Source organism: Dama dama, chromosome 1 (genome assembly GCF_033118175.1).
Source record: "Dama dama isolate Ldn47 chromosome 1, ASM3311817v1, whole genome shotgun sequence".
Lineage (NCBI taxonomy): Eukaryota > Metazoa > Chordata > Mammalia > Artiodactyla > Cervidae > Dama > Dama dama.
In genome coordinates this window covers 45,609,862-45,625,479 of record NC_083681.1, presented here as the reverse complement: position 1 = coordinate 45,625,479, position 15,618 = coordinate 45,609,862, and the positions used below count along the sequence as shown (strand labels likewise).

The window sequence follows — 15,618 nt, the reverse complement described above, 5'->3', positions numbered from 1 at the left end:
GATAAAGAACAACCTGCTTCTTAATGCAGTGATAGCAGACACATGGGCAGGGTGGCATTACCCAACTCAAATCTGCTTTAATCTCTCAAGAAAAGCTTACCACAGATGGGGAAGGACCCAGCTCACAAGATATTGAAACCCAAGATGAGAGAGTGGTTGTTATGGAATACGAACCCAGTTCTAATCTCTTGGTCCAAGTGAATTATATTTCAGGCTGTGGAGCAGGTGTGGGGATGAATCCCTGTTTGGCATAATTAAGCAGGAGTTTGTGAGTATTTCATGGGAGTGCTAATCGCTGGGAGAGAGAACATGGGCTCACTAAGAACAACATGCCAGCTGAATCTTATATTCTTTTGCTAAAGGCAAGAAGCTGAATCAAACAGAATGCCAATTAATAGGAAGTTCTGCCATTAGGAGTCCCAAACCACTTCTCAAGTACAGAATCTAGATCTTGGGAGTAGTAATGAGTATATGGTCTAAGAGCAGCACGAACATCTTATAGGACTTCTTTTTAAAATTATTTTTTCCAGCTTTTGGGGGGAATAAAAATTAAAAAGTACATATTTAAAGTGTACATGATGATTTGATATACATCTTAAAATGATTACCAAGATAAAGATGAAGTTAATTAACACATCCCATCACCTTATAATTTTTTATTCAACTTTTATGCTGAAAATGTTTAAGAGCTACTCTCAGTAAATTTCAAGTATACAATACTGTATTATTAAGTACAGTCACCTATGTACATTGGATCTTTGTAGCTGAGAATTTGTACCCTTTGACCTACATCTCCCCATTGTACCTTCCCCTAACCCCTGGCCACCATCATTGTACTCTGATTCTATGAGGATCATTTTTTTAGGTACCACATATACACTACCCAGTATACTTCTCTGTCTGTATATTTCATTAAGTATAATGTCCTCCAGGTTTATCCATGTTGTTGCAAATGGTAGGATTTTCTTCTTTCTAAAGTTAAATAATATTCCATTGTGTATCAGTGTGTATATATATATATACACACACTAGGTGTATATATCTAGGTTGTTTCCTTGACTTGGATATTGTGAATATGCTGCTATGGACATGTGAATGCAGATATTTCTTCACGATAGTGATTTCATTTCCTTCAGATAAATAGCCAGAAGTGAGATAGCTGGATTACATGGTAGTTTTATCTCTAATTTTTTGAGGAATATCCATAGTTGCTGTATCAGTTTACATTCCCACCAACATGGCACCTGGGTTCCTTTTATCCACATCCATTTCAACCACTGTTCTGATACTGGAATGTCACTTCCACACATTTTGTTGATTAAAAGTCACAGGTCAGCCTAGATTCAAGGGGAAGGGAAACAGTCTCCACTTCTTGGTGGAAGGAGTGGTAAAGTAACATTGCAAGGGGACGTGTGGAATGGGAGGGAGGGTCGTGGCTGTCCTCTGGAAACAGTCTGCCAGCTTGTCCTTGGGAAGATTACTCAACCACTTGATTTTACTTTCTTTTCCTGTAAAATAGGAAATAAAAACATCCATCACTTAGCAGTATTGTAATAAATTCAGGAAGTGTGTTTAGCACACTTCCCACAACAAAATCACATACTAATTGAGTCTGTACTATGTGTTGGCAACTATTCCAAGCATTTTATGTAATCTTTATAATTACTCAATGATGCACATATTAATTTTAACTGATGAAAAATCTAGGTACAGAAATGTTAAGTAACTTGTGTTGAGTTGGTTGCACAGTAACTAGTCTGTCTAAATCATGACTGTCTTACAGACATAAAGGACAAATGTATGGATACCAAGGGAGGAGCAGGGGGTGGGGGAGATGAATTGCGAGATTGGGATTAACATATATACACTACTATATACAGAACAGATGACTAATGAGAACCTACTGTATAGCACAGGGAACCCTCCTCAGTGTTCTGTGGTGACCAAAATGGGAAGAAAAATCCAAAAAAGAAGGAACATATGTATACTTATAAATGATTCACTTTGCTGTACAATAGAAAATAACACAACATTGTAAAGCAACTATACTGCAATAATTAAAAAAATCACGACTCTCTTACTGCTTGCTATATCTGAAGGACACATCTTAGTTTTTTTTCTTCAAATTCTGTTGACAGTTGATGCTGTTGATCGTGCCCTTTCTTTTGGCCCATGACTCCCCTCTGTCGGATTTTCCTCTTCTCGGATTGCTACTCTCAATCTCATCCTTGTCAAGCCACATTTTGAATGGTAAAGCTCTCTCCCATTTTTCCAGTTCTTCTTTCCTGGAAGAATCCATCCAATGTGGCAACTCAGTTTCTACCTTTTTATGGTTGATGGCCATCCTTTTATATGGTCAAAGTCTCCCTCTCCTAAAACTCTGGGCTTATAATTCTCAATGTCATCAGGTGCTCACAGTGTGTGACCCAGGTCAGTTTTTTGAATGTCTGTGGCTTTCATTCTTTCTCATTCTACTGGTTGCAATCTTGTTGATTCATACCTAAAATATTTTTCTAATTTGGATGTTCCTGCCAATTAGCCAATGCCTTTGGCCTGATCTAGGCCCTTGGATATCTTGCATGGCTTATCAAAGTAATTTCTTAACTGAACTTACTACTTTTGGTTCCTCTCTGACATAGTCACATCAGTGTTAATTTTCCACATGCTAATTTCCACATGTTAATTTAATGCATGCTCCTCCTCACCATTACTACACAAACTTTAGCATCCACACTCTCCCTCCTACATCTCTAAGAGTTCCCTCTTTTTAAAAGACCAGTTTCTGCTCTACCTCCTCTGAGGGCTGACTCTCTGAATTTATTTTCCCTATTAATTTTCTAAGGCAGTCTACTTGCCTTTTCACAACTCTGAAGTTAGCTTTACCTTTACAACCCTGCATTTTCTCCATTCTAATGTAAGGTCCTTGAGGCCCCAAGCACCATGTGCAGTAGTATTCTAAAGCTTGTCTACTGGGTGAACACTCTATGGCATCCTGAACTACCTTTCTGCACAAAATTTGATTTGCTATGAGATGCTCTAGCAACAGCACAGCCTTATGACTGAGAGTATCAGTTGTACAGATTCTACTCTGCTTTACAGTAGGACACTAGTGTTAAGTAAAGGCAAAGAAAAAGAAGGTCAAGATTAACCTGCCTCCCCATGTATGAACTTGGGCAGGTGCTAACTTCCTGAGTCTCAGGTTTGTCATTGGTAAAAATAAGCATAATAGTTATGCAAACTTTGTTGGGCTATCAAGGGAGTTAAATGAGATTATGTAGCTAAAGAGTTGTCACACACACAGGAGCTCAGTATTCAAGGGAGTTGGATTATATAGCTAAAAGACCTCTCTCTCTCTCTCTCTCTCTCTCTCTCTCTCGCTCTCGCTCACACACACACACACAGAGAGAGAGAGAGAGAGAGAGCTCAGTATCCCCTGGTTATTTCTAGGTTTATTGCCTGAAAGGTTGAACAGGTTGGCGTATGAGAGGTGCCCTGTGTTCCCTTCCAAACATCCCGGATTCTCTGATACTCTTCCTCGGTGGGTGCTGGAGAATCATTGGCAATCCTCAGATTTCCATTCAGTTGCTTAGAAAACCGACCAGGATCTTCGAAGCTGCAGCTAAGTCACAGCGTCTTTATCAGGAGCAATTTATTTTTCCTTATTTCTAATTTGAGAGCCTTCACCTTTTTCGAATCACCAAGGTGGTCCGAAAAGGTCCTGCGCTTAAGAAATCTCTCTTTTGTTGGTGAATCTCGGCCCCAAACCCCGCATTTGGGCATCTAGCATCCTTAGGCCCATGGTTTATGCCCAGACGGCACCTTTCAAGTTCAAAGCCGGAACTCCATTCTCCAGATCGGGCAGGTGTGGTTCACACTTCACCTTTTCGCGCAAAGCATCCAGGAACGTGCTTTGGACTCCCGCGGCGAGGGGCGATGGGAGAGGCTGTGGGTTTGCCTCGGGACGGAGCGCGCACTCGCTTACAAGCTCCAAACCTGGGCGCGGTCGCTCTGAGCGCGAGGTCCCGAACCGAGTCCCGCGCTCCTCTAAGAGCCCGCGAGCGCCCCCGCCCCTCGCCGGCGCCCAGGCCGGGGCCGCCGGGATCCTACCCCGCGGCACGCACCCCTGACCCGCCCCGCCCCCCGGCGGCCGCGAGTGGCGGGCGGAGCGCTAGGAGAGAGGCGCGCTGGGCTGTGCGGCGCCGCCTCTCCTCCGTGCCGGGGGAGGGACGGAGGGGCCAGGCGGGAGAGAGAGAAAGCCCGACCGACCGGCTGGCCGAGAGCTGCATGCAACCGGTGGGAGGCCGGGCCGGCTGGGGCTGGGGCTCGGGCGGTTTCTCCGCGGATCCCTGGCGGCGAGCGCGGACGGCCCGGAGGCGGCGGCTCTGAGCTGGCAGGCGGAGGGTTGTCTCCCGCGCCCGCCTGCCCTGCTCGGTCCGAGGATGCGGGGGGGCGATGCCCGGGGCCAGGGACGCGCTCTGTCACCAGGCGCTGCAGCTGCTGGCCGAGCTCTGTGCCCGCGGGGCCCTGGAGCACGACAGCTGCCAGGATTTCATCTACCACCTGCGGGACCGCACCAGACCCCGGCTCCGCGACCCAGGTGAGTGCCGCCGCCGCTGCCCGGCGCGACCCCAGGGCCCTGGGCTGGGAGTTGGGGCCGCGCCAGGGCCTGAAGCAGGGGAGCGAGGCGGACTGGAGGGAGGAGGGCGGGTGACCACCCAGCTAGGGGAGGGGGGCAGGAACCAGCGCACCGTGGCCTGATGCTGGACCCGGGCGGGAACCCCGGCGGAAGCTGCTGCGTGGAGGCCGAGTCCGGGTGGGTTGTTGCGGGGTTGGAGGGACCACGCCCGTCACCTGAGCTCCGGTCACCGGGGCTCCTGGGGGGCGGCTCCCGAGCTCGGAACCCCGCGCGCCACTTCCCCGGCTCTGCGCTCCGGGCGAGGAGAGGCCGCGGCGGCCTCGCGAGTCTAGGGAAGGGGGACGAGGCCAGAGGAAACTCTGGGAAGTTGGGAGTTGGGGACGGCCCCGGGCTGTGGCTGAATCCCACCGGGCGCCTCTCACCCTCCCCCCGGAGCGTCTATTTCTTTTCCTCAGTCTGGGGTAAGAAGGGCGGGGCGGGAGCCGGCGCTGGGCCGGGGGCTGGGAGCTCCAGGTCCGGCAGCCGGGCCTGAACCCGCTCCCTCTGGGTCTCTCCGCGTGGAGGCGGCCTGGGCCTGAGCGCCCGGCTCTCCCAGCTCCCGCTGCCGGGCACACGGAGGTCGAGGGGCTCACGGGTCATGCCTTGTGCACCTGCAGTTATTCTTAATGAAAGTTTCGAAGCTCCTAACTTTGGAAAGTTCATTTATTTTGGCCTTTGACCAATTAAGGTTGGAAGAGGAAGTTTTAGTGGAGCCGTTTGCTTTTCCCCAAGGGTCCTGGGTCTCTCGCATCTTCTCAGCCACTGCTGGTTATTGGAAAACACATTCCTTCCAAATGTTTACTTGAGATTCTTCTCACCTTGAGGAATCGTTTTCTCAAATAGTCTCTTGACATCAGTACTAAAAAAAAAGAAAAAGAAAAAAAGGATAATGTAGTTGGGTTGTTAAAGATGGGATAAGAAAACGGTCCTTCTCCTAATATTCCTGTGTATAAATAACTTGAAATGAGCTATTGGTGTGCAAATTATCTAGTATGAATTTTCCTCATTTTAAGCCAATCCATTACATAAAAATCCATTTACCCAAGGGTAAGTTAGAGAATTATTTGATTCGTAAAGAGGTCTACTTTGAGCCTGACTTAAATAGCATTTCCTTGTTAATATATCCAAGATAGGTCTGTGGGGTGAAGAGAAGTTATCTATTAAAAGTTTATATCAGATATTTTCTATTCGAAGTCTTTTTTAAAAAACAAATGAGAAACAAAAAAATAGGTTATTGTTTCCCTTCGCCTGTGGTTATATTAATTAAGTGTATGGGGTGGTCACTAATGTGTTACTTCAAAGTGGAGAATTAAGTCAAGAAATGCTGTTGATTTCACATCATTTCCCTGGGGGTTTAATGCCCAGCTTTTGTGTGGCTCCTTGCTGAACTGATGTGCTACCCAGAGTGCAGACAGGAAATGACAGCACTTCATTCATGAACCAGGGGCCTGGGATGATGTCCTCATTGGGGGAAAGCTTCTGTCCTCAGCAGGAGGAACAAGGAAATTATCTAGCTTGCTTCATCCAAAGCTAGTGTTAGTGTTGAAACGTGTCACTTCTTTGCCTGTGCCAGGAGTCCCCATCATTAGCACGCATAAGCAGTCCTCTGTGGGTTTACCAGAGAAGATGGATGAGGCCTCTCGCTGAGTTGAATGTTAAACATGCCACATCTTTTTGTCTGATTTTTGTGCCTCTGCTCCTTTTAATCTATAAGCTAGATCTCATGTTCTTAGGTTTTTTCCTCAGCCGCTGCACTCAGAAGTCCTTAAAAGTCACGTCTGATTCCTTGGCTGAGAAATAGCCACTGATATAGAGTATGCCATCCTATTCTTTGAGCTCCTAAAAGCACTGTCCTGTTATCTTAAACTAGGGTACAGTAGTTTTGAGGTAGCCCAGTGACCCTCTGGATCTTTGGTTTATGGTCAGGAAGTAGCCTGTTATTGAGGTAGGCTGGGGAGGGGGACTGTGAGTGCAAGATCAGAGGAACTGAGACTGAAGCCCCTGTCCAAGGTACACCCTCTCTTCCAGGGCCCTTCAGCTCAGGCCAGAATCTCTCTTCACTCCCCACCTTTCTCTCTTTACCCACATTAATTCTTACATCAAATGAATGTATCTCCATCCCTTTAAAGCTGTTTGGTTGTCCAAGTCAAGAGTGCCTTTAATTTCTGAGCCTTAAACGCTGAGTGGTTGGAGTAGCTGCCCTGCCCAAAGCTGTGAATGGTACCTCTGCTGCTGGGTAGTGGGAACCAGAGCAACTCCATCCAGCAGCAGTGCTGGTACGTGGGTCCCTAGAGCAGGTCATCTCTATGAGTGGGTGACTTCCTTTTCTGTAAAGGAGCCCACTTGAATGCCATGTTTCAGCTTTTTCTGCCCATTGTCTGTCCCTGGCTACCCAGTGGTAATTAGGTTTTCTCAAGCTCAACTGAGGAACTTTGGCTTTGAAAGGAGAAAAGAGATAATTTCCTGTGGATAGCAGAATGACACTGCATGTAGTATGTTTTTTTCATTTTTCCAGAGGTGGGATAAGCCTGGGTCACGGACCGGTGGGCCATCAGAAAGGTTATTCTTTGCCCAGGTGACTGCAGTGCTCTGATGTGGAAGTACAACCCTAGTCTTCCCTAACTTGGTATTAAGAGAGAATTTAGTGAAAATGTGGTTAAAAAAAAAAAAATGAGGATAAGTCATAAATTGAAACTTGAGTGCCTCATCCAGTCCTTCATCTGTACCAACTATGGAAAGTAAAGTGTGGATTTTTAAGCTGAGGGTGGGCATTTTTCCATAGATAGCAATTAGAATCCTGTTAGGTGTCATTATGTCGTTTTCACATATTGGCAATGACAGCCATTAACTTGTGAATTTCAGCGAATAGCCTTCACAGCAGAGAGAAGAGGAAGTGCAAAGGTCCTGAGATAGAAGTGTCCTTGATGTTATTCAAGGAATAGTTGAGTTCATGGGTGGCTGGCACAGAGCGAATAAGATAGAGAATGACAAGAAATATGGTTAATGGTTAATGGAGAGGGAAGATCATGTAGGATCTTATAAACCATTATAACGGCTTTGGTTTTTACTCTGAATGAGAAGGGATTGAACAGAGAAGTGGCAACCCTTTGGCTGCTGTGTTGAGAAAATACTGTTGAAGATCAAGGGAAAAAGATAGGGAAACTTGCTAGCAGGCTATTCTAGTAATCCAGACAGACAAAGGGGCTAGTGGGCACAGTTTGAAGACACAGTGCTCAGATTTGTTGATGGAATGGATGTGAGAAGTGAAAGAAGAGGAGTTAAGGATGACACCAAGGCTTTTGACCTAAGCAGCTCCATTTACTTGCCAAGACTTTAGGAGGAGCAGAGTTGCAAGGAAAGTAAGGAAATTTTTATTTTATTAAAATTTTTTGTTTACTAAAGATTTTTTGTACCTATTATATATGCAGTGTCTTTTAGTTAGTTCCACAGTGACCTGAGGCATGAAAGTCTTCTTTGATGTTATCAGCTGGTCAGTGCTCATACTTTGTAACCAGGGATTTTGCTCTATTTCCTCAAGAGGGCCAGTTGATTGTAGGAGAGCAGTTATTACTAAAAGGTCTTTTCTTGCATGGAATGAAAAGCTCTGTTTAACTTCCACTCATTGTTCTTAATTATTCTTCAGTTCAGTTCAGTCGCTCAGTCGTGTCCAACTCTTTGCGACCCCATGAACCACAGCACACCAGGCCTCCCTGTCCATCACGAACTCCCAGAGTTCACCCAAACCCATGTCCATCGAGTTGGTGATGCCATCCAACCATCTCATCCTCTGTCGTCCCCTTCTCCTCCTGCCCTCAATCTTTCCCAGCATCAGGGTCTTTTCCAGTGAGTCAGCTCTTCTCATCAGGTGGCCAAAGTATTGGAGTTTCAGCTTCAACATCAGTCCTTCCAATGAACACCCAGGACTGATCACCTTTAGGATGGACTGGTTGGATCTCCTTGCAGTCCAAAGTACTCTCAAGAGTCTTCTCCAACACCACAGTTCAAAAGCATCAATTCTTCAGCACTCAGCTTTCTTTATAGTCCAACTCTCACATCCATACATGACCACTGGAAAAACCATAGTCTTGACTAGACGGAACTTTGTTGGTAAAGTAATGTCTCTTCTTTTTAATATGCTGTCTAGGTTGGTCATAACTTTCCTTTCAAGGAGTAAGCATCTTTTAATTTCATGGCTGCAATCACCATCTGCAGTGATTTTGGAGCCCAGAAAAATAAAGTCAGCCACTGTTTCCCCATCTATTTGCCAGTCAAAAAAGAATTCCATCTCTTCTCCATTTGGCTGTTAGCGGGTAGTGATTGTAACTTTTCTCATCCTGTTGTTTCCACATCTGAAAAAGAAAAGAGGATTGAATCAAGTCATTTCTAGGTTTTAACCATGTTTTATAATTTTCTTTGTAAGTCTGTTCTTCTGAAGGGTGCCAACCACATCTGTGCCAAGCACATTATGTAGGTCATTTCATTTAATCCTCATAACGTCTTCTAAGACCTTGCTGCTCCAAGTGTTCAGCTGCGCAGCAGCAGCATCAGCAGCATCTGGGCGCTTGTTAGAAATGCAGACTCTCAGGCGCCCTCCAGACCTTCTGAAGCGAATCTGTGTCTTAACAGGATCCTCAGGTAATTCATAGGCACATTAAAGTTTGAGAATCATTGCTAAAAGAGATTGTATATATGAATAAATGGAAGTGCAGAGAGCTGAACTAGCCCAGGGCCATGGGTTCCTTTGTAAGAAAAAGAGAGTCGAGTCTAAGTCAGAGTAGCTTCTAGGTAAACACATCACATATTCTAAGTATCTAGGAGTTATTGTCAATGAAAATTTCCTAGGTTATTTTTTCATTTAAATGTCCTATCTCGACACAGATGTATAGAACAGACTTTTGGACTCTGTGGGAAAAAGCGAGGGTGGGATGTTTCGAGAGAACAGCATTGAAGCATGTATATTATCTATAGTGAAACAGATCACCAGCCCAGGTTGGATGCATGAGACAAGTGCTCAGGCCTGGTGCACTGGGAAGACCCAGAGGGATTGGGTAGAGAGGGAGGTGGGAGGGGGGGATCGGGATGGAGAATACATGTAAATCCATGGCTGATTCATGTCAATGTATGACAAAACCCACTACAATATTGTAAAGTAATTAGCCTACAACTAATAAAAAAAATAAAAATAAAAAAAAATAAATGTCCTATCTCTATTCTGTTTTTCTATAATGGATTTAATCTCTAATTGTAGGTTAAATTCTATGCAGTTATAAAGATTTTCCTCTGTGTTTTTACTTTTGCTTTTTAAATTTAAAGCGTAGTTGATTTACAATGTTAAGTTAGTTTTAGGTGTGTAGCAAAGTGATTCAGTTTTATACACACACACATATCTTCTTTTCCAATTTTTTTCTATTTTAGTTATTATAAGATATTGATTATCCTTCCTTGGGCTATATAGTAGGTCCTTGTGTTTATTTATTTTTACTATAATAGTGTGTATCTGTTAATTCCAAACTCCTAATTTATTTCGCCCTCTTTAGTTACCATAAGTTCATTTTCTGTGTGAGTCTGTGAGTCAGTTTCTGTTTTGTAAATAAGTTCATTTGTATCTTTTTCGAACTTCTAAAAAATTCCACATGTAAGTGATATTTGTCTTATATGTGATATCATATCTTATTATATGATATTTCTCTCTCTCTTTTTTACTTACTTTACTTAGTGTAATATTCTCTAGGTCCATCCAAGTTGCTGCAAATGGCATTATTTCATTCTTTTTCCTGACTGAGTAGTATTTCACACTGTGTGTGTGTGTGTGTGTGTGTGTGTGTGTGTGTGTGTGTGTGTACATACACCACATCTTTATCCATTCGTCTGTTGATGGACATCATTCAGTATCTTGGTCATGAATTCTTTTATTCATGATACTAGTTTTCCATTGATATTCCAGCTTTGTATTTCTAGGGATTTTTTTTTTCATTTTTCGGTTGAACTCAAGAGTGTTTGGGGGCTTTCTTGTTGGCTCAGAGGGTTAAGAATCTGCCTACATTGAGACCCAGGTTCAGTCCCTAGGTTGGGAAGATGCCCTGGAGAAGGGAATGACTACCCACTCTAGTACTGTTGGCTGGAGAATTCCATGAACAGAGGAGCCTGGTGGGCTACAGTCCATGGGGTCACAGAGTTGGACACAACTGAGTGACTAACACCAGAGAATGTTCACCTCCTCAGGGTGTGAAGTAGACTTTTATGGCACATCACTGATGATCCCTCTTTCTAGGTGGACGTTAACCCTCGTTAGGAGATGCTTTTTTCTAGACTGGTTTTCTAGATTGATTTTCAACCTTTGTTGCATGTTAGAAACACTTAGGGAGCTCTAACAAGCAAACAGCAATAAAGAAACTGTCAATAACTGAGCTCTACCCTGACCAATTAAATTGGAATCTCTGGTGGTGGGACCTAGTATTGGTATATTTTTATATATGTTCTTCAGTTGGTTCTAATGTGTACCAGGTAGAAGATAACTGTTGAGTGAGACCAATAAGTCTCACTCATAATAAGAGTGAACCCACCTAACCCTTCTCAACTCAACTCATATTTCTTTTTTGCAAAATTAGGAAAGATGGTGTCAAGGCAGGGGCTTTGACTTTTACCTTGTACAATTACCACCCAAATCAACTAACTGATTCTTAAATTTCTTTTGACAATATTACCCCCAATTTTTATTTTGAGGACTCTTTAAAAATATCATGAGAATCCATTAAATTCACTCAGTATAGGGGAAAAAAGAACAAATTGAGAAAATCATGTCCAAATTATTAAAAGGCCAGGAAGTGGAACTGTCGTTAATGTCACCTTATATTTATTTAGAGTGAAGTAACTTATTAAAAGATGTACATGTAAAATAATAATTAAATATAGTTTGTAAGGAAAAATTTCCAAAATGATCACTGAGATTAAACATTAGCCTTAATTCAGATTTTCAAAGGAAGTCAAGAGAAAAATCAGCCTTCAAACACGGAATTTTTATGAATAGACATTGGTGTGATTATGCACAATGGGATTAATTTTTAAAAATTAATGTTAATTGCACTCAGGAACTGGAGAGTCTTATAAGGAATGAGTGGCATGTTGGATGCACAATCTGTGAAGATTTAATTTGCATTTACTTCAGTGACATTTTAGGGCTTCTTCATAAATATTTTATTTAAACAAGTGTGTTTTCATCTCCATGGGATTCCTCTACATGGATCAGTGAGTGCTTTAGTCATGAGGTAATTTTCAAGAGGGAAAAACAAAAGCAAATTCTGGTAAAAGCATCATAGGCAGCCTTGTGGCCAGCCATCTCTTTCAGAATAAACAGTCAAAAGCACAAACTTTTTATGTAGGCTAAACTTTCAAGGACAACTTAAGCTGCCACCTAAGGGAAATCACCCTAACATTCCCTGTTACGTATAGAACATGGGCATTGCTTTCATTGTAAAAGTGTACTGGCACTTTCGTGTTTGTGTGTGCATGTGGACTTTCTCATGCGGTTGGCTTAAAATATATATATATATATATATATATATATATATATCAGAATCCCTCCCTAAGTGACTTACTTGAGGAAACTACCAAGTTCCAGGGAAAGGGAGGAGCTTAATGAGAGGCACCAGTGGGGGAGCAGTCTCACTTTCCAAAAGACAACTCTGGGGTCTGTATTTCTGCTTTCTAAATGAAATCACATTTGAGCCATAAATGTTTACCACTTCAGGTATTTCATTGGGCTGGCTCAAAGTATGGCTTTAAACCAAGGCAAACTCCAACAACTAGGTTCTGCAGGTCTTGAAATATTCCTCGTACATGTATTTTATCACACAACAACTTTTATACCAACACTGATAGAACTGCATTCGAAAGAAAAAAAGTCTCACCCGGGAAATCAAGATGACAAAGTGGAATAAGCAAGAACTTTGGAGTTAGAATCTGGTCCTGCCCTTACTCATTTTATGACCTTGAGCAAAATATTTAATTCTTCACACTGTTCAGGGCTTTCCTGGTGGCTCAGTTGGTTAGGAATCTGCCCACAATGCAGGAGACCTGGATTAGATCCATGTGTAAAATGGGAGTGGAGGGCTGTTACAGCACAGCACCCAGAGTAAGTGCGCAAGTGAATGCTCAGTAAATGGATTTGGTGGTGGTAGTATCACCTGTCCATGGTTCCCCTCAGCTGCTGGATCATCAAAAAAGCAAGAGAGTTCCAGAAAAACGCCTACTTTTGCTTTATTGACTACGCCAAAGCCTTTGACTGTGTGGGTCACAACAAACTGGGGGAAATTCTTAAAGAGATGGGAATACCAGACCACCTGACCTGCCTCCTGACACCGACAACTGACCATACCTCCTGTATGCAAGTCAAGAAGCAACAGCTAAAACTGGATATGGAACAACAGACTGGTTCCAAATCAGGAAAGGAGTACGTCAAGGCTGTATATTGTCATCCTGCTTATTTACCTTCTATACAGAGTACATCATGTGAAATGCCAGGATGGTTGAAGCACAAGTTGGAATCAAGATTGCTGGGAGAAATATCAATAACCTCAGATATGCAGATAACACCACTCTTATGGCAGAAAGCAAAGTAGAACTAAAGAGCCTCTTGATGAAAGTGAAAGAGGATAGTGAAAAAGTTGGCTTAAAGCTCAACATTCCGAAAACTAAGATCATGGCATCTGGTCCCATCGCTTCATGGCAAATAGATGGGGAAACAATACAAACAGGAAGAGACTTTATTTTTGGGGGCTCCAAAATCACTGAAAATACGGACTGCAGCCATGAAATTAAGACACTTGCTCCTTGGAAGAAAAGCTCTGACAACCTAGACAGCATGTGAAAAAGCAGAGACATTACTTTACCAACAAAGGTTCCTCTAGTCAAAGCTATGGTTTTTCCAGTAGTCATGTATGGATGTGAGAGTTGGACTCTAAAGAAAGCTGAGTGCTGAAGAATTGATGCTTTTGGACTGTGGTGTTGGAGAAGACTCTTGAGAGTCACTTGGACTACAAGGAGATCCAACCAGTCCATCCTAAAGGTGATCAGTCCTGAATATTCATTGGAAGGACTGATGCTGAAGCTGAAGCTCCAAAAACTTTGGCCACCTGATGGGAAGAACTGACTCATTGGAAAAGACCCTGATGCTGGGAAAGATTGAAGGTGGGAGAAAAGGGGACGACAGAGAATGAGATGGTTGGATGGCATCATCGACTCGATGGGCATGAGTTTGAGTAGGCTCCGGGAGTTGGTGATGGACAGAGAAGCCTGGTGTGCTTTCACAAAGAGTCGGGCACGACTGAGCTACTTAACTGAGCGATGTTATGGGTTTGATTCCAGATCAGTACAGTAAAATGAGTCACATGAATTTTTTGGTTTCTCAGTACCTATAAAAGTTATGTTTATACCATTCTGTGATTTCTTCAGTGTACAATAGCACTATGTCTTTAAAAAGTACATAATTTAAAAATACTTTTTTGCTAAAAGATGCTAACCATCTTCTGAGCCTCCAGTGAGTCATATTTTTTGCAGTAGTGACCTCAAAGATCACCAAAACAAATATAATAATAATGAAAAAGTATGAAATATTGGGAGAATTATCAATATATGACAGAGAGACATGAAGTGAGCAAATGTTGTTGGAAAAATGGCCTGATAGGCTTGCTCGATGTGAGGTTGACAGTCCTTCAATTTATTTTTTAAAAAATGCAGTATCTGTGAAGTGCAATAAAGAGAAGCACAACAAAATGAGGTAAGCCTATATCATTATAGACAAAATTTACTATTTTACTTTTTTGTAAACTGAGCATTTTATCACCACTTATTAGCTCTATGACCCTGTAAAGTTACTCAGTCCCTGTGTCTTAGTCATCTTATGAATAAAGTGGAGTGCTATTACCTAAACAAAATACAGGATGCCAAGGTATTCAAATTATTCAAAATTATTCAAATTCAAATTTGAATTTCATATAAATAGCAAGTATCCATTGTTTATCTGAGATTCAAATCAAATTGGGCATCTTACATTTTTATTTGCTAAATATAGCAACCCTACGTTAGTATCTATCTCGTAACACATGTGAAATACTTATCATAGTACCAGGCACATAGTAAGTGCTCAGTAAATATTATCCATTGTTACTACTATTTTTATAATTTTTCAATGATGAACAATCATTATCATGTAATTATTGTGATGAATATATACATATATTCTGAAAGGTAGATGTCTTTTTTTCTTAACCTTTCTTTGGGGTTATTTCTAGCATCTGATTTTTCCTTTCTATAAATAATATTTTATATCTATAGTATCCTGCTCTCTTTTAAGAACATTTCTTAATAATTAATCATCACCAATGGATTCCAGTTGCTTTCCAGCATATCTAGGCCAGTTAGCACTGCTACATGTTGACAGTCAGTATACTACCGTTAGGAGGTATAATGTGACAAGAGGTAGCTAATTCAACACGTTTTGAGTGCCTACCTGGTTGTTGTTTCAACTTGAATTTTTTTGTTGGTAGTATTGAATGTTTTTAATATTTTAAACCAGTTTATGTTTTCTGTTATGTGAATTTTGTGCACTTATTCTCTACCATGTGTGAATATATATTTTGAGACTCTTAATGTATTTCTTACTGATTTGCATTAGTTGGACAATAAATATTCTTTCAAGTTAGCTTATAGAAGGAGCAGTGTATAGTCAGTGTACTCAGGTTGTCTGTCCATGCTCAATCCATTCCACTAGACTGCCTTTTAAAATGTTAGGAGTCCATCAAGAAATAGAAATTTAAAAAAAATAGAAATTTTTTGTAACATTCTTTCCATGCAAAGTGCCTTTATGTGAGGTATGAAAAAAATTGTTATGTAACTTGAATCTCTTTTTCTCCCCCCCTCATTCAATCTCTCCCTAGGACTGTAGC

The 15,618-nt window shown here is 42.2% G+C and overlaps 1 protein-coding gene across 1 annotated transcript in view; it reads left to right on the top strand.

Annotated features, from left to right (window-relative positions):
* Positions 1-4,452: 4,452 nt before the first annotated feature.
* The window catches only part of SYT9 (synaptotagmin 9), a 212,663-nt gene continuing 201,497 nt past the window's right edge, over positions 4,453-15,618 (top strand). The window contains exon 1 of the mRNA XM_061134626.1: positions 4,453-4,597. Coding sequence (XP_060990609.1) covers positions 4,453-4,597 — 145 coding nt within the window. The remainder of the gene's footprint in view (positions 4,598-15,618) is intronic.